General features: G+C 33.1%; 1 protein-coding gene and 1 non-coding gene across 5 annotated transcripts in view; both read right to left on the bottom strand.

Moving 5' to 3' along the window:
* Positions 1-4,598: 4,598 nt before the first annotated feature.
* LOC100928175 (nuclear transport factor 2-like) overlaps positions 4,599-23,830 on the bottom strand; it is a 35,556-nt gene continuing 16,324 nt past the window's right edge. For all 4 annotated transcript variants that reach the window (XM_031946761.1, XM_003760120.2, XM_031946763.1 and 1 more), the window contains exons 4-5: positions 10,665-10,763; positions 4,599-9,477 (exon numbers count right to left, since the gene is read on the bottom strand). In XM_031946761.1, the coding sequence (XP_031802621.1) occupies positions 9,364-9,477; positions 10,665-10,763 (213 nt within the window). In that variant the 3' untranslated portion in view covers positions 4,599-9,363. The remainder of the gene's footprint in view (positions 9,478-10,664; positions 10,764-23,830) is intronic.
* Positions 20,980-21,085, bottom strand: LOC111719093. Its single transcript, XR_002769382.1, has one exon. It is a non-coding gene; the product is annotated as a U6 spliceosomal RNA (small nuclear RNA).

Here is a 23,830-nt window from a genome sequence, read left to right as displayed (position 1 = left end):
TTATAAACAATAACCACAAACAGAAAAATCAAATAAATGTATAATGAATAAAATGTTATAAAACTGAAGTAATATGATTTGGGAGTCCCCTGATTTTAGGGGGACTTCTATTCTGGCAATAAATTAGCATTCTAGATTTTCTGGTTTCTGCTTCAGGAAATCCCCACGCCCAAGCTATCTGATTCTGAATAGAACACTCCTGAATTCATTGCTGATTGATAATCTGGTCAGTGATAATCTGATCAATTCCAGAGATCACTCCACTGTCCTACTTATGGGCCAGAGATATATAAATGTGTCTCCTTGCTTCTGTTATTCTGCTGAATTCTTTTAGAATTCAGTCCACTTGCTATTGCATGTAAACTTTGTCCCTTGAATTTGGAATGGGTTTAAGCCTGAAAATTCTTTTAAGACACTTCACAACACCAGTCTATGACCCCAAACTTTTGGGGGGTCACCCCTCAGTAAACCCATCAACCCTTAAAAAGGTAGAACCAAATGAAACAAAAAACCTGAGCAAAAAAAAAGTTTGTTCCATGTCCGCATATTTGCCTAAATTACTATCTCTTGCTTTTCTGCTTCTATATATGTATGTATACATACATATATAGAACTGTGTGTATATATGTATACATACATATATACACACATATACATGTATATCAGTTCTGGTGATGATTTCATACACACATGTATATATACATACACATATCTATATAAATATATTGCATTTCTGCGGATGATTTCATTTGGATTTTATTTTGTATAGGTCTTTCCACATTCTTCATGGGTTGCATATTTATGGTTTCTATGGTTCCATTCTATTCCATTACATTAATATTCTATAATTTATTCAGTCATTTCCCAGTTGTTGAATATATTATTTTAATTTTTGTTGTGCCAAAGTTCCCTTTTAATGTCGTGATCTAGTTTCTCCAATTGTCCTATTTAGTTACTCTGCCTCAGGTTATAACCTTTTCCTCTTAATGTTTGATGAGATAAAGGTCTACCTCAGTTGCTCTGCCCCAAAACCCCAGGCTATAATCATTCCCTCTTAAATGGTTGATGAGATGAAGGTTTTATATCTTTAGGTTATAGACATTCCTTCTTAATGTTTGACAGGTTTATCCATTTTAGATGTCATTAAAATATCAGTAAGCTCCCTCCATTCTGTCATCCTAGGGGCCTCCCTGCTCCATGAGGTTATTCCCATCCAGGTACTTCCCCCATTATGTCATTGTTCTTGTTATCCTATAAAAAGCTTGCCCTCTGATGCTTAATTGCTGGACTCTTTATGAGATGATAGTCTGGTCCAGCCCTGGGACCGAGATCCATTTGGTCCCAATATATCTCTCCATTTAATAAACTATTGAATTGGTCTCTAACCTCTGCCTTGCTCAGTTTCTGTAATGGGCTGAGGTTTGAGTTGATGCACTGAGATCCCAAGTACATGAGGCTAAATAGTAATTGGACTATACTCTATATACATGATTGGATAAAGAATGGCCCCCACCCACTCTCTGTGCAAGTCCTGATGTGTTGTATAGGAAATGACGATTTTGGTGGGTGGAGACAGACAGGAAGGGAAGCTGGGAGAGATTGACCTTGGTTCCTCTCTCCTAGCTGCTGGTTGTCTGGCTCCTGATCCAGCTAGCTTCTTGACTCAGCTACACACATTGCTATCGCCGATTCTCTTCCACCTCCGATCCTTCTTCACTGAGAATGAAGACTGACGATTTTCCCCAACCTGAATTCCTGACTCCTGCTGATTTAAAAATACACGGTCTTCACAAGTTTCTCTGGCATTACATTTTTTTTTGCTATTAGAACTCAAGCATATATGATTTTTTTTTTTTACAAAAGCATATCCTTTGGATATGCTCACTATAAATTCTTAGCTATGTAATTACTGTGTTTAAATGAATCAGCTTTGTAACTTATTGCATATGATAATCTTATTCTCCAAAATGCATACAATATTCTATGGTTCCAACATTAATATAAAATAATTCTTGAGTTCCTAAAGCCTTGCCAATATTGAATTCTGTAATATTCTCTCTAAAATGCAATGTTCTCTGTTGAGGTTTACTTGGGGTCTTTGGGAGCAGCCTTCATTTAAGTTCAGTAATCACCACAAGTGTAGCCAGAGGTTAAAGTCCAAATCCTTTATTGTCTCTTTCAAAGTCTTCTTTCCTTCACTTGGTGCTTGGCTAGTTTTCTGGGGGCCTTCTGGAGTCTTGGTTTCAGTGAAGAAGTGAAGGAGGAGAGCCTGCCATCAAGGTGGTGTGAGATGGGATGGATGAATGAATGTGGCTGTGAGTCCCACTTATGTGCTATACACTGAGTATACACCAATCATTATATCACTAGGAAACCATTATTTGTTATAGGATTAAATCAATGCTAAACTAGATTTAACCATTGTCTCCTCATTTCCCCTTAGTACCTTGTTTCAAGTTCTGGCCCAAAAACATCTCCTTGCAGGATTAAATGAATCATACTGAACCATGCTAAATTAACTAACTATTGTCTCTATCAATTCCACTGACTTAGTACCTTGTAAGAATCCTTTGTTTCTTCAGAGTTCTGACTCCTAACAGAATTCCACTATTAGGGAAATATTTTTACTACTCTAATGGATATCCAGTAATATTCCAATGTTGGACATATATTAGGGAATCTCAATATCTTGAGAGTCAGCATAATAGTAGTTAGGGAGCCAGCCTTGGAATCAGGAAGACCAAATGTCAGATCTAGTTTCTAACCTGTAATAAATATGTGATCTTAGACAAATTATTTAACCTCTTAAACAACAAAGACTTTAAGTTACAGAACCATTGTTGATCTTTGATAATGGGAATTTCATTACCTACAGTTTCCTAAATTAATAAAATTACAGGTCTGGCTCCCAAATCTCTTGTCATGTGATTATTAAGTTTTAATTTCCTTTTTTAAAAACTACCTGATCATCAGAACTTAATACTGTATAATTATGACCAATCTGGGCCTCAGAGATTTGCAAAGGTAATGGACTGTGAATGTGAAATATTGGATATACTGTCTGTTATTGCCAATGTGCAGGTTTGAATGAACTAATTTTTTTCCAATTGCTTTTAAAACTTTCATTGCAAAGGAAGGCTCGCTGAGTAGAGGGGAAGGAAGGGACATATTTGAGAATGAATAAAATGTGAAAAAAAAAGGCATCAGTAAAAAAATATTCATTCATGTTATTTGTTGATCTATTAGAAAAATTCTTTTTTGCTGTGTACAATCCTATCTCTGTGCTGTTAAATCCACAAATTTTATGTCTAATAATTTCTTCTTATTGATAAAAATGCCCTACCTTTTCATAGCTGAGATAACTGTACTATTCAATTTTCTTAATTTTTATGATTAAAAAAATTAAATCTCTGCCACTTCAGACTATAGGAATTTAAAGAGTAGACCCCCATACTCAGATGAATTTTTGGTAAGGATTTTATTGATGATGGATGAACTTATCACTTATAAGTATTCAAATAAGATATGAATCTGGTGTGTTACGTGGGATCTCAAAAAGAAAAAAATTTTTCCTAGTCTTCAAAATTATAAGTGGCACATTTGAGTTCTAGGAAATCAATCAAGTTGGTTGAATCTGAGTTATTTTAAAATTTTAAATATTTTAGTACTTTAAAGTACAAAGAGGTAGTTCATTCTAAGATGCGGATACTAGGTACCTTCACTACGCCAACCATGAATAAGTTAGATGAGAACAACACAATTCTTGCCAAATTATCTTTCTTAGAAAATTATCATGAGGACAAAATGAGATAATTATAGAGCACTTAGCACAGTGCCCAGCACATAATAAGTCCTATATAAATGTTAGCTTTTAATTATTATTATTACAATCATTATATTTATATGCTCCATCTCTTCACTGAAGGAAAAAGAGACTTAGTCTACCCAGACTGCATCAAGATCACTCTTTTTTAAAAAAAAGAGTTCATTGCCAAATGTATTTTGAGGTTTGGTTCCAAACCTATTTTTTTTTTTTTTTTTTTTTTTTGCCATACAATTACTCAATTTTCTCAGCAGTTTTTATTAAATAGTTATACCATTCCTTAATCTCTCTTCAAGCGTGAGCTTAGCAAATATTAACCTTTTATATACATTAGTTTCTATTCCTGGGTTCTCTGTTCTGCTTCAATCAGAACAAGTTTTTATAATTATTGCTTTTTTGAACATTTCATGATCTAATCAATGAATATTCCATCTTCATTAGTTTTTCCCATGTATTTAAAAATATTCTTGCTTAGTTCAACATGGACTTTTAAATTATATGTTGTGTGAAACAACCCATTGGTATTTTGAATGGTATTGCCATAAATTTGTTACCTAATTTGGGTAGTGTTAGCATTTTAACTTTGCTCAACCCAACACTAAGCTCAGAATGCTCCTTTATTTGTTTAGTTTTTCACTGTCTTCTGTCAAAATCAATTTGAAAATTTTCTTTGAGTAGGTCTTCCATATTCCTTGAAAAATCCATTGATGTTTTTATTACTGTAAAGAGGTATTTCTTTTAGTATTAAAAATATACAAAAATGCAGATGATTTTGTGAGTTTATCAGAATGAATTATTTTAATAAACAAATTGTCATTTCCAAGTCTTTGATGCACAAACCTTTATCTTTGTTAGGAATATGTTCAACCCTTTTCTCCTCACCCTAGAAATAGACATTTCTAAGAAATATTAGAGAATACATTCTCCCAAATATTCACATTTTCCCAGTAATTTGTTCAACAAACATTAAGCCCTTATTGTAGTGCACAGTACTGTGCCAAGTGCTAGAAAGGTATAAAGTTTAGATAAGATATGGTCCCTGCTCCTCTGGAGCTTACAAGGTGACAACAGTTACCATGTCAAACTTGCAAATAAACACCCAAGTTATCTTTAACTTCCACTCTTAGAGGTAGAAGGGTAAAGAAGACAGGAAGCCATGTGTACCACTGACATATGGCCTTTTCTTGTTCAATATAATAGCTCATCTCATTGTCTCAATTCCCTTAACTACAAAGGGTTATATCAGCAGATTTCTGAGAGAGGTTTCACTATGATGCAGGTTATCAATTTGCTTAACTTAACACATGCAGATTATGATAATCAAGCAAAAAGAATCAGAGCTTGCTGAAGATTTGGCTAATTCTTATCTAATCTGACAATCAGAAGACAGATATAGAGAACCTATTTCCATTGAATTAGCTCAGAAGACTCTAGCTTGTTAAATTCAGCACACATCAGAAATATGCAGTCAGTTTCATATAGTGCATTCCAGCTTTAAGATTATGATTTTGAATATCTTTATGAGATAAATGTATGATTATCATGATGAGCATAAAGTAGTAAGATTTCTTTTTGCTTACTGCATAAAACACATATTACAATCACAATGCATGAGTGCAAAAAAAATTAGGAATCTCCATAAGCTGATTTGGTATGGTTAAGTCTTGAAACTTCTTTCCATTCACTAGCTAAGTGGCAAGTAAAGAGAAAGAAAGTGGATAATTAGATCTAAATGGATTTGTGCTTATGCAACAGGTTCTGTTTGCTTTAAGACATACCAGAAATGTACTAATTACCAATTAAAGAGTTTAAGGGAAAACCATTGAATATACTTGAGTTAATAGCTTATGATATTCTTCCTTGTCAGAGGGAGTTGGTCCATCTCAAGTGGAAGTAGTTTTCTGTGCTTGGAAAAATTATGTGAATCCTTAAGTCCCACAAGGTCATTTAATAATGGTCAGAGGACTAAGAGACAATCTGTTGAGGAATAGTGAGAGGGCTGTTTGACAGTGTGACATAAAAATAGATTGGTCTGCCATCTTCCTAGGGCATGTAGTTAGGGCATGATGGAAAGTCTCCCAAATCTTGTCAAATATGACAACCCCTAAGGGGAACTTTCTAAAAAGTATCATTCTAGACATACAAGTAACTTACTGATGGACCTTGGGTTTGCTTTTTTTTTTTTTTTTTTTAAGTAACAAGGAAAGATTGGGCAGCTAATTCAAATTCGGTGCAAAAGAATATAAGGAAACAGGCTCCCAATGCCTAAAACAATCTGAAACTGGTCAAGAATATTAAGGGAAATTAAAAGTTTTTAAAGTCATGAGAAGGAAAGTGAGGAGAATAAGCAGGTAATAAGTACCTAACCAGCACTATGCTAAGGCCTTTACAAATATTACTGTATTTGATCCTGACAATAATCCTGTAAAGTAAGTGTTATTATTATCTCTATTTTAGAGTTAAGGAAATTGGGATAAAGATTTAGTGACTTACCCAGAGTCATATAACTTAAGCAGTATCTGAGGCTATAATTTAATTCAGGTCTTTTTGTTCTAGACTCAGCTTTCTATCCATTATATTACCTATTTGCCTAAAATGGGGCTAGAGTGGAGGAGAACACCATTATTTGGGAGAGATGGATGATAATAAGGATAACAGCAAAAAGACTGAATTGCTTAGTTCTTAATTATTTCGCTTCTTCCAGGGAGGATAATCTCTCTGGTCCGAACAGAACATAATATAGGGAACTGAATTCCAAGGTAGGTGGATACTAAGAGTAGACTAGTTACCCTTGATGGCAAGTTCCATCAGCAAATTCCAATCAACACATCCCAGAATGACCTGAAAGAACTGGTAGATTTGATTGGCAAGTCAATTAGATTGGAGAATGAGCAGTGTGATCTAATGGATATTGCAATCAACTTGGAATCTATAAGGTGTGAATTTCAATCCTGCCTCAGACACTGTAATATCTAACATTCCTTCAGAGTTAAAATAGGTGATCCTATGACAAATATCCTGATTTTCAAAAGAAAGAAGAAAGTGAAAGTACTTCATAAGCCAAGGAATTTAACTGATTTCTGTCCAATTTATGGATCATTTTCAGAATATTCAGATGTGAATATTCAGAAAGGGAAGTAGTGATCACTAAGTCAGCATGACTTTATGAAGAAGAAATTGTGTCAAGCTAACTTTTGTTTTGGGAACTAGCAATATAAAAGATATCAAACAATAACAACATAGTTGGGTGAATCTGAAACTTGATGAATGGACTGACATACTCAGAGAATACTCATTAATAACTTAGTGTCAACCAGAGGTAGGTGCATAATAGAGTGCCTCAAGATTTTGCCATTTGCCCAATTCTGCTCAATATTTTCCTCAAGGAATTGCATACAGGTACAGATCTCATGCTTATGAAATTAAAAACAAGAACAAAAACCTTAAATCTATGAAGCAGAGCTGGCATGTTGAATAAGAATAAAGAACCAGAAATATTTCAGTGGGTAAAATGGCAAGGGGTGGAGGAGTGGTGAATGTAATAACATTAAATTGAGTTCAATCTAGTTTTACATGGGTTAAAAAATCAGTTTATAAATATAAGATAGAGGAGATATGGCTAGAAAACAACTCATGTGAAAGAGATGTAGGTGTTTAAGTGGACTGCAAAATCAATTTAAGTCAACAATGTGATATGGCAACCAAAAGATTGAATGCTATCCATCAGATGCTTTGAGAAGAAACACAATATTCAGAAGAAAGGAGATAGCAAGTTCCTAAAATTCTGTCTTAGTTAAATTACATTTGAAGAAACGTCTTATTCTGGACCCTATAGTTTAGATAGATAGACAATATGAACTGCTTCCAGGGAGGTTAAAAGGATTATGAGAAGGAAGAATACAATACTTGTCTTCAAGTATTTGAATGCTCATCACAAATAATAATGATTCAATTTTTGCTGGGCTCTAGAGTTTTGTCTAGAGGACAAAACTAGGAGCAACAGATGGATGTGGCAGAAGGACAGATTTAGATGTGAAATAAGGAAAAACTTCTTCACAATCAGAGAGATTCAACAGTAGAATGAGCATTTGTAATATGTTCTCTCACTAGAATTCTTAAAGTAGTGCCTAGATGGCCATTTGTCTGAAATTTGTGGAGAGGATCCTTCTTCAGGAATAGGTGAAGTTGCAAAGATGCCACAGTCAACTGTGAACAATGAAAGATAGCTGGCAATGGATGGGGATGAAGAGGGTAAGAATGGTAAGATTACAGGCTTGGGAGATGTCTGTGGACATTGTAGTTCTGCCAATAATTAGGAGAGTCACAACTTTTCTAAGTCTGCAATTTATCTATAAAATGAAGGAATTGCATAAGCTAGACTTTAAATTCTCTTCCAGTTTTGACAGTGATATATTATTGATTGGAACCAACATAGGATGTGCTGCTTTATTCCTTTCTCAGTATGAATTAATATCTCCTGTTGATTTTTACATATCAGAATTGATGTGTAGAACTTTCTCTTAAAGTGAGTTAAACATAATAGAAAATTCATAAACCAGAATAAAAAAAGCAAAAGAATCTGGCTCTTCATGCCTTCTGTTGGTGTACAGGAACATGGTGTGCTCATAATTCATTGAATACTTGGCAATTATCCTAACCAATATGACATAACTAAGCTCAGAGAGACTACTGTCCCTCTACAGTTAAAAATAAACCTATGTGAATTGACCATTACTTTTTGACCATTTAGTATAGTAGACTTTAGGTTAAAAAAAATTACTTTTCTCTGTTTTTTTTTAAATTAGTATTTCATCATTCCTAATATCCAGAGTTTTCTGGTTCATTGAAATTATATACTAAATTGGTGACTTCACACATTTACGAACATAAGGATAACAGGATTCAGCTCGATGGAACAGTAACACAAACATTATAAATCTGTGTGAAAAAGCAATTTCCTATATTCTAATATCTGACACGCAAAAGTCTACTTTGTGTCAACCACCATCCCACAGATGTTCTGAGTACAGCTACAAAAATAACTTGCCTAGAATTAACTGCATTGCTAACTAAATTTTGGCTGAACACAAAGCAGGGGCATCAAGGAAGTGAATTGAGTTTTCCAATCCAGAGTTTCCTTAAAATGAGAAGTATCTATCATTATTATTATTAAATCCATGCGGATGAAAGAATTTTTCCTCAGTCCCAAAAAGTAGAATTTTGGTGCCCTAAACAGGGCCCTTTTTCTAAAAGGTAAATTTTGTTTGCATCTGTTCTCCCAAGATAGCACTTTGGTGCTTTTCCTGCTTGAGTCAATTTCCCAGCATCCTGAAATTTTGATGCAGGACTCTCCATCCTTTCCCTGAAATTGCCCTTTGATTATTTTATATAGCCATTCATGTTCTTTTATTTGTCAACACATAGCAGAGCAAAACCAAAAAAAAAAAAAAAAAATCCTATGTTGCCTCTTTATCATAAGTTGAACCAAGCCAAGAACAACAAAGTAGGGAAAGTATGAGAGTAGAAAGAATACAAAATACTCAAGCAAAGTTGTACAAAGCCAATCTAAAAATATCATTAGTGCAAATCCATTTGTCATTCATATTCTTCAGAATAAACAGTTGGTGAAATCCCATAACAGGCTCTTCATCTACCTTTAAAAAAAAAAAAGAGGGGAACAGGAGGAAAGAAGTTATTCTCTAGTATTTTTTTTAATGTTTTTTTTTTTTTTTTACATCACCATCATTTCCCAAGTATCCTATCCCTTCCTTTCATCTGTCCAGAAAATCAACCTATATAATAGGCAATATTATGACAAAAAATAGAAAGATAAAGAAAGGGAAATGAACATAATTGATCAATACATTGAAAAACTCTGAAAATATGTATAGTATAATATGTATAGTATACACTTTTGGACCTTCCAGAGAACCATAAAGCATGGAGTGGAGATATTTTAACATATGTCTTCCTTTGAGTCATATGTGTTTTTTCTAATTTTGAAACATTGACTTTTGATTTCTTTCATGGTTGTCCTATTTACTATATTGTAGCCACTGTATATATTGTTTTCTTGGCTCTGCTTATATAGTGTTTTAAGTGGCATCCAATCACCATCAATAGGATGTAAATGTTCATCATTATTAGTTATAATAATCATTATATTAATATATAATATTATATATATAAAGCAATATATTCCACATATGTCCCTTCTTAATAAATATTTCTTGCTTACCAAAACTGAAGGTTTCTATAAATTTATTGGAAAATTTACAATAGAGAGGACCTATACACCAGAAATGAATCATTGTGATAGTCTCTTTCCACAACTTTTGCAAATATTGGTATGTTTTATACCTTTTACCAATTTTCCAACCCTCTCCTCTCCATTTGCTATTCTGTACATCCCTTAGTTTCATTAGCTTTTCTGAAATATAATAAAGACTGTAATGTTATAGAATACAATGTTTTAGATGGGGATTTATTAAATAAAGGTAAAATCATGTTTTCATGCTTATTTTGATGTCTGTTATTGACAGCATAGTGTGCCATTGTTCTCAGATTTCTGCCCTGAATTATAGACCCTTTCATTTTCACCTACAATTTAGATTATTTACCCATAAATGTATAGGCTCATAACAATGTGGTGCATTTCTCAGGAAGGATGCAGTAATAACTCCAAGGCCATCTGACCTTGGGAGTGATGTAGTTAGAAATGATATATTTCTTCCTTTACGCTATATTGCCCAGTTTACTCTGTATGACCAGGATGTTGAGCCAACAAATATTGCATTCTTTATTTATTGCATTAAGTAGCATTGATTTTTCAAATTCTTACCTTTAACTGACCCACAACCATGCTAAGAATACAGTTATCTGGAGCTGGCTGATGATCTTGAGATGTGATACTGTGCTGGATTTTTTGGAATGGGAGGTTCTGATAAGAAGAGAAGAAACACAGATACAAAATATTTAAATTTCAAATAGGTAAACATTTATTAAATTTTATATAAGAAAAAACAGCAAATGGTACATTTACTTAGGAATTACCTCCATCAAATCCTTGCATAATTTTAGGTGAAAACGAATTATTACATTTTATTTGTTCAAAAGTCTAACATAAACTATTCTATTTCTGCTATTGTTATGGAACTCTGAAAAAAATCTAAATTCACCACTCTATTCTCAAAGCTGGATTACTGCAAAGGCAGAAGAAAGCAGTACTAAGAAACAAGATGAAAATAAATGGAAAGGGATCATTTGATGTTCTAAAATTATATACTCGAAAGTCCTCTCCAGATGACATCATTGTAGTAGGCAGATGATCCTTGTTCTTTTAGATTATGCTGACTGAACTCCATCTCTAGCCAGTCCTTAGGGAAAAGACTTCAAGAACTGGATCAGTTCTTCAATTTTGATTCTAGAAGACCATTTTCCATTAGCAGTTCTGATAAGTTTCAGCATTATGCTTTTTCTAGCTTAAGCAGATCACCTCAAATCTGCTCACCATGCAGACGGAAGATTTTGATTTACAACACCTTCTCGACTCCCAGAGTGCCGAACATGGGGTCAGAAAGACTCATCTTCCTGAATTCACATCTGGCTTCAGACATTTACTATCTGTGTGACCATGGGCAAGTGTCTTAACCCTGTTTGCCTCAGTTTCCTCACCTGTACCATGATCTGGAGACGTAATTGGAAAACCACTTTAGTTTCTCTACCAAGAAAACCCCAAATAGGGTCATAAAGAGTCAGAAATGATTGAAGCAAATGAACAACCTCAAAAAACAACTTTACTCTCTTAGATACTTCTTTCTGGTGGTAGAACTAGAGGGTAGATTAATAAACTCCTCCCAAAGCCTTCCTTTACAGTGGTCTCAGAACTTTCCAGGTAACTTTCCATTTTTCAGCAGCAGCTCTGCTTGGTTTTAGCTCCACAGATCATCATGTTTTCATGTTAGTTTCTACCCTAGTATTCTCCTTTTTCAGTTTCCTTTTATGGGCTTCTTACTCACATTGGATTGTAAGCTCCTTCATAACAGAAACTATCTTTCTCATTATTTATATTGCCAGTGCTTTTCACAGTACCTAACATATAATAGATACTTAATAAATATTTATTGAATTGAGTTGATTACAAATGCAAAAATATAGATATGGATACTGTGTCAATTGATTTTATTTAACTTTTTCAAACTTTTTTTATTTTTTGCAACAGAGGATGAAGAAAATTACTGGGAAGTAGCCATGGCATAAAACAAAAGCATCATGAAATGATGCTAAGTGAAGTGAGTAGAACCCCAAAAACATCATACATAGCAACAAAAAGATTATTTGATAATCAACTGTGATGGACGTGGTTCTTTTCAACAATGAGGTGATTCAGGTCAACTCCAATAGACTTGGATTGGAGAGAGCCGTCTGCATCCAGAAAGAGGACTATGGGAACTGAGTGTGCATCACAATGTAGTATTTTTCACCTTTGTTGTTGTTGTTGTTTGCTTGTTTGTTTGTTTTTTCCTTTCTTTTTTCCCTCTTTCTTGAGCTGATTTTTCTTGTGCAACATGATAAATGTAGAAGTAAGTTTAGAAGAATTGTGCATGTTTAATCTATATTGGATTATTTGCTGCCTAGGGAAGGGGGTTAAAGGGAAGGAAGGGAGAAAATTTGGAACATAAGGTTTTGCAAGGGTGAATGTTGAAAACTATGCTTACATTTTGAAAATAAAAAGTTATAAAAAATTTTTAAATGAAAATACGAAGCTATAATTATAAAAAACACAAAAATCAAAAACATCAATACAATATTGTGATGGGGCTTTGGTACATGCCCAAACAGTCAAGATGGAGGCACCCACAAAGGAGATGCCCCAAGGACCTGTTTCTGAGAAGACCACTCTACTTTGTCCTATCACATAGTTAGGAGCAGCCTTTTTTTATGGGATATATAAAAGAACTGTCTGTATTTTAAAAAAATCTACCTTACTGAGGCAGTCTCTCTTCTTACAGTGGCATCCAACAATAAAGATCTTGTTTGCTCACAGGAAAGGCACCATCAATCAATCAAGAAAGCACCTACTATGTTCCAGGCACTGTGCTAAGTGAAAAAGAGGCTGAAGACAGTCCCTGTCCTCAAGGAGCTTACAATCTAATGGGGGAAAGATCACATGCAAACAAATATATTATAAAACAAGCTATTCATACAGGATAAATAGGAAATAAATACAGAAAGAAGGCACTGGAATTATGGTAATGTTGGTTAGGGAATGAGACACATTTTCCTTTAGCCCTCTGGGCTTAAGAAAAAGGCTTAAGGTTCTTGATTTGTCCTTTTTATTCTAAGGGAGTGGAATGTAGTCTTAGACACAAAAATTCAAGTAAAAGTGAGTCTGGAGCACAGGAATCCAAATTGACATTGCCACCAGCTCAGCAAAGAAGCTCAGACAATACAGGGAGTGATTTGGGATAAAAGGCTAGTGGGGTGATTTGGATTTATAACCTGTTAGGACTAAAGCTATATTAGAACTGAGCTAAATTGTGGACTTAATTATTCCTTTTTCCAAAAAAACAAGGATATCTAGGAAGGATTATGCTCCCTAGGTATTAGTATAAATGTTTATTATAACTTTTAAGTAAATATTTCTTCAAAAAGCTAACCTGATCATTACATGGACCTGAAGTATATGATCCCTAAAATTAATTGAAAACAATAAGTGAAGGCTTGAGCCAAAAGCATAGATGAAGACATTCCCCAATCCTTAAAAGTATATACAGAGAACCTTGGAGGAATTGGTGAAAATATAACAGATCTGGTCTGCAGGCAATGAAGGCCATAGTAATCACTATAACACACTTATAAGAAAAAGACTATTGTCCAAGAAGATAACATGGTACAGTGGAAAGGACATAAAAATTGAGGTCAGAAGACAGTAATTCAAATCCCATCTCTGCCACTTATTAATTGTGTAAATGAACTTTGGGCAAGTTATTCAATCTCTACAGGTTTCAGGTTCATCATAAAAAGAAGACTAGATAGCTTCTAAAGTCACTTTTATCCTTAAACCTATGCTTTGTATGAGGACTTTCCAGGTAAGTTTGGTAAAACTCATCACCAAAAGGTTTGCTTCCAAGGCAAAATTTTTTGACCACAGCAACCTAAGGATTATCTAAAATTAGGCAGTCAGTCAGTCAGGAAACATTTATTAAGCACTGTCAGGCACTATGCTAAGGCTGGGGATACAAGAAAGGCCTATCCTCAAGGATGCACATTCTAATGAACCAGAAATCATGCAAATAACTATGTATATTCAAGATATATTCAGTATAATTGGAAAGCAATCTCAGAAGGAAGACATTAGCAATTAAGGGGACTATAAAAGACCTATATAAAGTAAAATGTGAGCTGAGTCTTGAAGGAAATTAGGAAATCTAGGAGGTTTAGGCATGAGGAACATTCAGTATTAATACATGGAGTTGGGAAAAATTGTGTAATGTGTCAAGAATATCTCTTTGGCCAGTGTAGCTGAATAGACTAGTGCAAAATAATAAATCTGGAAAGGTAGAAAAGAATCAATATAAAAAAGGGTTTCATATATCAGAGGTCTTTATATTGGTCCTGATATTTATACAAAACCACTGGAGTTGAATGAATAGTGAAAGCAAGTGTTAAGGCTCATACTTGGGCTTTAGGAAAATCCCTCTGGCAATTGAATGGTGGGTGGAGAGACTTGAAGCAGGGAGACCAATGAGCAAATGAGAAGTTAAGGATTATAGTGGATTTTGAGTCTGGTGAGGGAAAGATGCTAGTGCTCTTGAGGATAATAGGGAAATTGGGAAGAGGATAGAGTTTTGGAAGAAGGAAAATCTATTGAGCTCTGTTTTAGATATGATGAGTTTCACATGTTTATGAGACATCAAGTTTGAAATATACAAAATGCATCTCAAGATGCAGGACTAGAGCTCAGAAGAGAGACTAAGGCTAAATATATAGATCTGACAATTATCTAAGTAGAGATGACCACTGAAAAAATAGGAGCTGATGAAATCACCAACTGAGGGTATATTAAAAAGGGTTCATGACAGAGCCTTGGGGGGGGGGGACACCTATCCAGTTATCCAGTTATGATCTGGATAAGGAGCTAGTAAAGTAGATTGAGTAGGAATGCTCTGAAAGGTAGTAGGAGAACCAGGAAAGTGCAGTGTCATGAAAACTTAGAGAGGTGAGAGTATCCAGGAGAAGATGATCAACAATGTAAAAAACTACAGAGAAGTCAAGGATAAGGACTGAGAAAGACCACTGGCAATTAAGAAATTGTTTCTGTCCATAAACTGAAAATGACTCATGAAAATATGGTATATAAGGGTAATAGAACACTATCATGGCCTGAGAAATGACAAAAAAGAAATTTGGAAAGATTTGTATGAACTGATACAGAGTGAAATGAACAGAAGCAGGAGAATAATTTGTGGATAATAATAACCTCATAAATAATAACATACGTTAAATAATGTGGAAATAATAACCTCTATAAGTAATATGAAAATGATAACTTCATAAAGACAAACAATTTTAAAAGACTTAAGAATTCTGATTCATGCAATGACCAACCATGATTCCAGAGGATGTATGTCACTGACTTCCTAGAGACTCAAGATAGAAAATGAGATATTTTTGGCCAAAAACAATTTGAGAATTTATTTTGCTTGAAAATGAGTAAGTTAAATATGAGAAAAATTATGCTTTTCTGGGACAAAGAGAAAATAAATGCTTGATATGAGAAAAAAGTAAACTTTTATATAACTATATTTTAAGAGATTATTGGTAACTTTCAAGAAAAATTTCAATTGGATGTTGAGGTTGGAAGCCAGAATGCAAAAAGTTAAGGAATCAAATGAAAGAAAATAGAAGCATCAATTGTTGACTGCTTTTTCATGGCGTTTAGCTGAAAATAGAAAGAGAGATATAGTATGACAAATACTAAGGATGATTTGTTCAAGAGAGAGAATTTTTTTAAAAAGTGGGTGTGACAGAAATATTTTGAGATTTTTTTTTTTTCTTAACAGCAGAGAAGGATCCAAAAAAGACTGAAAATAAGGGGGGGAATAGGGATGACAATAAGGTCAGTTTGACTGCGAAAACATGTGAAAATATGATCAAGCACAAATGTAGAGAGTTTGCTTTGGAAAGGAGAAAAGCTACCTCTTTCCTGGAGACTAAGGATGGCAATCATGGGAGTGATGTGAGATGAAGAGGAAGGAAGATTTCTTGGCAAATGGCCTCCATTTTTTCAGTGAAGCACAAAGTGAGCTCTTCAGCTGAGAGGGGGAGGAATGCCATGGGAGGATTGTAGAAGAATGAATTATTTTAGTCATTGTGGTAAGTAGAAGAGCAAATAAAATAAAGAGATATTTATAATTCTTTTATTCCCCTCCCTTTTTTTTTATTTAAAGACAATTATATAGGAGAAGGGAGAGGGAGAGATTTCAATATCAATGTGGAAGTTATTCCACAATTAGCTACCTCTGAACTAGACCAGCAGCTTGATAGAACAAGCTGGTGGTCTAATTTCAGAGGTAACTAATTGTAGTCTTGATAGAACAAAGACCAAAACTAATACAAAACTAGAAAAAAGTGAAAATATAGCCTCTTTCTTTCTGCCTTGTAATCCCTAATCCTGTTCTTCATATTCACCATGATCTGCAGTCCCTATAGTCTTTGGTTCTTTGCCAGATCATATCCCCTACACTTATTAAAATTTCTCCCTTCCCTTCTTTAACCTTTCAATAAATCATTCCAACTCTATGCTATCATCTACATTTGAATATCTTTCCTCCTTGTTCTATTATTATGTTTTGGATTACTCCCACCATCAATCTACTCTTATGTTTACATACTGCTGAATGGAATTGATAAAAATCATGGAACTATGCTGATTTTGTCCATTCCATTAAGAAACTGTGGCACACAATTTCAACTGTATCTTCAATATACTGAAAAAAAAGAGAAAGGAAGGAAAGAAGAAAGAGTGGGGGAGGGAAGAAGAAAGAGAGAGAGAGAGAAAAAGAGAAAAAAGAGAGGGAAGGAGGGAAGAAGGCAGGGAAGAAAAGAATGAGGACGGGAGGGAGGAAGAAAATGAAGAGGATGACCATCAATGCATTGAAAAAGTCAGAAAGTCTTTGTAATGTTCAACATCAGTAGATCTCCTAACTCCATAAAAGAAAGGGCAGGTTGGATTTGGGGAAGAGGGGGTGGTTTGTTCATATCTCTTCATTTGAGTTATGTTTGATCTTTATGATTTTGTCAATTTACTTTTGACTTTGTCTATGTAATTGTTCTTTTCATTTACGCTGAAGTCCTAGTATAAATATTGTTTTTTTTGCTCTGCTTACTTACACTTTGTTTCAATTCCTACAACTTCTTCAAGATTAACTATTGCCATTCTTAGTTAACTTTGTCAAGTTGCAAGGGGCAAAGTAAAATCTCAGGGTTGTTTTTGATTTTCATCTTTCCTATGATTAGTGATATGTTTTTTTTTTTGGTTTTTGGAGACAATTGGGGTTAAGAGTCTTGCCCACATTGCTAGTAGGTGTCTGATTCTAGATTTGAACTCAGGCCTTCCTGATAGCAAGATTGGTGCTTTAGCCACATGTCACCTAGTAATTTGGAGCATTCTTGGATATTCCTGGTAATATTTTGCAATTCTTTCAAGAACTATTCATATCCTTTGAGTACTTATCTATTGTTGAATATCTATTAAGTAGACAGATGATAGATGGATTTATAAATTATTTGTATATCTTGGATACCAAACTATTATCAAAGAAATTTAATATAAAGATTTTTTCCCATTCAACTACTTCCCTTCTTATATACATAAACTTTAAAGTTTCATGTAATAAAAGTTACCTATTTCATATTTATATATTCATAATTCATAATTATATCCCTTGTTTGGTTATGAATATGTTGTTGACCCCTAGCTATGAGAAGCTTCTTTTGCTTCTCTTCTAATTTTTAAAAATCATATGGTCTCTAATATTAAGGTTACATAACTATTTAGACTGTGTTGTGGAATCTTATGTAAAATATTAGTCTAAGCCCAGTTTCTATCAGACTGCTTTCCAGTTTTCCCAGCAAACTTTTACTTTTGACTTTGTCTATGTAATTGTTCTTTTCATTTACATTGAAGTCCTAGTATAAATATTGTTTTCTTTGCTCTGCTTACTTATACTTTGTTTCAATTCCTACAACTTCTCCAAGATTAACTACTGCCATTCTTAGTTAACTTTGCCAAGTTAAAATGGAGCTTTTTGTTTGCTAGGTAATTTATGTTTTCTATTTTATCAACAATAGGTTGTGTTCCATTGTTTCTGATTCTCCATTCAGTCTGCTCCATTATCTATTTTTAAATTGATAAAGATGGTTTTGAGGACTACTGCTTTATAATATCATTTGATGTCTCTAAATGCCATTCTCTATTTATCTGTATTTCTTTTCACCATTTTACTTGTTCTACCTTAAAGTATCCTTATGGTAGTGATTGGTATAACATGAAACATGTTAAGTTAATGGTAACATTGCCATTTTTATTATTTTGGCATGGTCACAAGCACTGAATATTCCTCCAGTTATTTAAGTTTTTCTTTATTTCTTTAAGGAATACATTGTAATTAAATCTATACAAGTCTTTTTTGTGTTTTAATAGAATAGTATCTAGATACTTTATGCATTTTGAGCGATAGATAAACATATATACATAAGCATACAGACACCCACAGAGAGAGACAGAGACAGAGACAGAGAGGCACACACACACACACACACAGAGAGAGAGAGAGAGAGAGAGAGAGAGAGAGAGAGAGAGAGAGAGCAGCTTCAATCTGTACTCAGAACCCATCAGTTCTCTATATTGAGGTGTATAGTTTGTTTCCTCTTGAGTCTTTTGAAATTGTGGAGAATTGTTTGATAGAGTTACCAAGTCTTTCAGAGTTGGTTATTATTATTATTATTATTTTATAATATTGCTGTTACTATGTAAACCAGCTGGTTCTATCTTTACTTTGCATCACTTCAGTTTTTTGCTGAAACCATTCTCTTCAACATTTCTTAAAGCAACATAATATTTCATCACAATCATAACTTGTTCAACTATTCCCCAATTGATGGGCATTTCCTCAGTAACCAATTCTTTAAAACCACAAAAATAACTGACATTATATATATAGAGAGAGATCCTTTCCCTCTTTCTCTGATCCCTTGGAGATATAGACCTAGGAGTGGTAATGATGTATCAAGGATATGTAGAGTTTAATATTCCTTTGGAATTGCTTTAGAGAATAAACATATTAGTTCACAGCTCCACCAGCAACCAGCAATGTAATATTGGACCTATTTTCCTACATACCCTCCAGTATTTGTCATTTTCCTTTTTTTCTATCTCAGAGTTACTTTAATTTGCATTTCTCTAATTATTGTGATTCAGAATATTTTTTAATATTATTATTAGAAACTTTGATATCTTCCTCTGAAAACTATTTGACCCCTTGACCACCTAAAATTGGAGAATGCCCCTTAAAAATTTGACTCAGGCTCCTGTATATTTTGGAAGTGAGATCTTTTTATCCAAGAAAGAGGTTATAAAGAATTTTTTCGTAATATCCTGTTTTTCTTCTGATTTTAGCAGTATTGGCTTTGTACAAAAATTTTTGTATTTTACTTTAAAATTTTGCATCAATATTCATTAGGAAAATTGTTCTATAATTTTTTTCTCAGTTTTGAATCTTCATAGCTTATATATCTAAATCATATTTATGTAATGAAAGGAAATTGGTGGTATCTTTTTTTTACCTTTTTTTTCCAAACAATTTGTGTAACATTTAAATTAATTGTTCTTTAAGTTTATGGTAGAATTTAGTTATAAATCCATCTGGTCCTTGGGTTTCTTTCCTTCGGGAGTTCATTTATGGTTTGTTCAAATTTTTTTTTCTAACAGGATTAAGTATTTCATTTGGATAATTTATATTTTTGTAAATATTCTTCTATTTCACTTAGATTGTTTTAATGGCATATCAGTGGACAAAACAGTCCCTAATAATTGCTTCTATTTTATCTTCATTGGTTATAAACTCACCTTTTTCATTTTTGATACTGCTATTTTCACTCTAAAAAAATTTAAAGTAGCAAATGTTTAATCTATTTTTGTTTTTTTAAAAACCAATTCCTAGTTGTAGTATTTCATCTATTGTTTTTTTTTTTTTTTTACTTTCAATTGTGTTAAAAATCTTTTTGTAAGGATTTCCATTTTATTTAATTGAGGTTTTTAACTTGTTGCTTTTCTAGGTTTTTGTTGTTTAATGCCTGATTTATTCATGTGCTCTTTCTTTCTTTGACTGATGTAAATTTTTAGAAATATAAAATTTCCCCTAGGTACTGCCTTGCCTGCCTCCCCCCAAGACTTCAGTATATTTTTAATTGTCATTATCTTTAATGAAATTATTGATTGTTTCTATATTTTGTTCATTGACTTCTCTCTCCATTTTTCAGGATTCTGTTATTTATATAATCTATGCTTCACAGGTCCTTCACTGAATATTATTTTTATTTCATTATGGTAAAAAAAATGCATTTAATATTACTGCATGTATGCATTTTTAATGAAATTTTTATGCCCTAAAAAATAACATTATTATGAAGGTGCTATGCAAAGCTGAGCAATAGGTATATTCCCTTCTATTTTCATTCAACATTCTCTAAAAGATTAGAATATCCAAAATACTATCTCTTTAGCTTCTTGACTATTTTATGGTTAGATTGATCTAGGTCTGACAAGGGATAATTGAGGTCCCCTACTATTATAATTTTATTATCTATTTCTTCCTATAACTCATTTAACTTTTCTTTTCTGAAATCTAAATGCTATACCATATATGTAATTGATATTAATTCATCTATGGTACTTCTTAGCAAAATGTAATTTATTTCTTTTTCTTTTTTAAAAATTAGGTCTAGTTTTGTTTTTGCTTTGTATGAAAACATAATTGTCACCCCTGCCTTTTTAAAAAAAAAAAATTAATTGAAGTAAAATAGTTTCTGTACCAACTTATTTTAACTCTGTAAGCCCTTCTCTTTCAAGTATGTTTCTTTTAAACAACATTTAAAAAATGGAATTCTTTATGTATTTACATGTCATCCTTGTTCAGGGGAAATGTTATTCTTCTCTTTGTTCCAATTTCAGTATATATGTTGTCAAAATGAGTACAATGTAGTTGGCTTTTGAGGCTTTATTTTGTAATCTGCAACTTTGCTGAAGTTATTGTCCGAGTTACTATCTTTACTGATTCCCTAAGATTTTCCAAGTGTTTCTTCATTAAATCAGCAAACAAGAATCATTTTATTTCCTTTTTAATGCCTTTTTTTTTTAAAACTATTATTACTTGCATTTCTAGTGCTATATCAAATAAGAGCAGGGAATTTAGGTATCCTTATTTTTACTCCTATATTTATTGGAAAAGATTCTAGGGCCTTCTGTTTGCAAATAAAGTATGCAAAACAAGCAGAATCAGCAATATATTGTACAAAATAACAGTAAGAATGTGCGATGATCAGCTATGGAAGAGTCAGTGGTTTAGTGATCCAAAGCAATCCCAATGGGTTGAAAATGCCTTCTGCATCCAGAAAAAGAACTATGGAAACTGAACGTAAATCAACACATGCTGTGTTCACTTCTTTTTTTTTTTTCCTCTTTTTTTTTCTCTCCCATGGTTTTCCTTGTTTTGCTCTGATTTTTCTCTTTATGTGTATACATAAAGCAATGTGAATTAAAAATAAATAAATTTTAAAAATAACATAGTCCTTCAGTTTTCCTTTTATGTTTTATCCTCTAGTTTTGGTATTAGGATAACATATTTGTCTTATAAAAATGATTTTTGTAGGGTGCTTTTCTTTTCCAATTTTTGAAAATAATGTGTCAAAATATGGATATTAATTGTTCTTTTAGGGTTTGATAAGATTCTCTTTTGAGTCCACCAAGACTAGAAGGTTCTTCCCTTCTCTGATACTTTAAAGCTAGTTCTGGTTCTTTTTCTGAGATTGGATCATTTAAAGTCTTTTTCTGATCTTCTAATAGTTCTAATAGATCTAATAATATTCTTCTAATAATCTTCTATCTTCTAATAATCTAATAGATATTTTTATATTTTTTAAGATAGTCTATTTTTTGTCCTTTTTTATTAGCATATTGTATACAATATATTCTGATTATTCTTTTCATTTCCTCTGGTTTTATGTGATTTCATTTGATCATTTTCCATTTTTGTTTGATTTTCTGTTCTTGTCTTCTAAAATTAGATTAGCTAACAGTTTATATCAATTTTATTAGTCTTTTCAATAACCAATTTTTAGTTTTATTTAACATTTGTATGGAGGTTTTATATTTTCATTTTGTCTACTTCTATGATTTTTATTCTCTCTTTGTTTATTTTAGGTTTTTTACTTGTTAAGTTTTCTAACTTTTAAAAAAGTGCATATTCAGTTTATTAAACTTTTAAACATTTTGTTTAATTTTGTTAATTTTAATTTTGTTTATAGAAATATGATTTCTCTCCTGAGGACTGCTTTATCTGAATCTCAGAAATTTTAGTAAGTTGTTTCACATTATCATTTTCTTTCACATTAATTATTGTTTCTATGATTTGTTTCTTATCTCACTCATTATTTAAGATTCTTATCATTGTCTCTATTTGGGTCTGTGCCTTTTGTGTTCTCTGAATAAATAACTATTTTTAACTATATTATGTTCTAGAAAGAATTTCTTCCTGAAATATTTGTTGTTTTTAATCATTTTCCTCTATTTTCCCCTCTTGCTAACTTTTGGAATCTCCTCTATGGTGATTTTCCCTGAGGAATAGATCTCAAAGCTTCTCAGCCTACTTTTATGCTAAACAATTCCCAGTTCACCAGTTTAGATCTTTTTTCCAAGTAACTTTTGAGGGCTGGTCCCAGATAGATGCTGGGCTTTTTCTATCAGGCTTCTTAGAGGATTATTTAGCCCCACCCAGAACCTCTTTCTTCCTTTTCCTAAAGTATCCTATTTTACTCTGTTGCACAATTCTCCCATCCAGCAATATAGAAGAATACTGTCATGCTGCTATTATTGCAGTTTGTACTAATTTCTGTCACTCAGAGCTTAGATAGCCCAACAGTAGGATAATGGTATCAGGGTATGGGGTTGAGTTCTATTTCAAGCCTAAATGTGTTCTGCCCTCCTTCTCTTTGTTTTTCTGCTCCCCTACAAAAGATCTTTTACAGGACAGAATGCTGCCAAGACTCTGGCTGTTGAAGCCTCAGCAAATTTCTACAATTTGGATTTTGGATTTCCAGAGCACTGGAAAGAAAGAGAAGGGCCAGAGTGTGGGATTGCATTTTGTTGCAAGCCTGTGGGTTGGGTGGATAGCATAACCTTACTGCTAGTAGAGGTATGGAAGAAGTCTGAGTGAAGTAAAATAAGGCATTAGTTCATGGAGTTTTTAACCTTCTTTTGAGCTCCCGGTTTCCTACACCACAGAGATAGTGGAAGCTGCTTTATTTTTGACACAAAATTTTAATCTAGTACTTCATCTTGTTGGTCACATGACCCAATTCTTGTCTTAGAAGAAAAATATTCCTGATATACAGGTGTGAAGTTTCTAAATGTTCTATAAGTCTTTGTCTTTTCTCAGTCCTTACTCCTAAAACTTATTGTCCATTATAAATTCTCACATTCCCACCTTTACACTAGGATCACTGAATATTATAGTAAATGTGGACTTAATTTGGAATTTTTGTAGCATTTTTGCACTTCTTTACCCTGTGCAACAAATGTAAGCATATGAGATATGATTATTTTTGTGTTGGTCACTGAAAATAATGATAATAAGCACTGAAATTAAGGGTGAACAACAGTGACCAAAGAAAAACTGTCTTGTCCTTCCAAGGAGAATTTGTGATCCATCTTTCAATTTAACTACT

The sequence above is a fragment of the Sarcophilus harrisii genome, chromosome 1 (genome assembly GCF_902635505.1).
Source record: "Sarcophilus harrisii chromosome 1, mSarHar1.11, whole genome shotgun sequence".
In the NCBI taxonomy this organism is placed as follows: Eukaryota; Metazoa; Chordata; class Mammalia; order Dasyuromorphia; family Dasyuridae; genus Sarcophilus; species Sarcophilus harrisii.
This window is presented reverse-complemented; position numbering and strand designations above follow the sequence as displayed.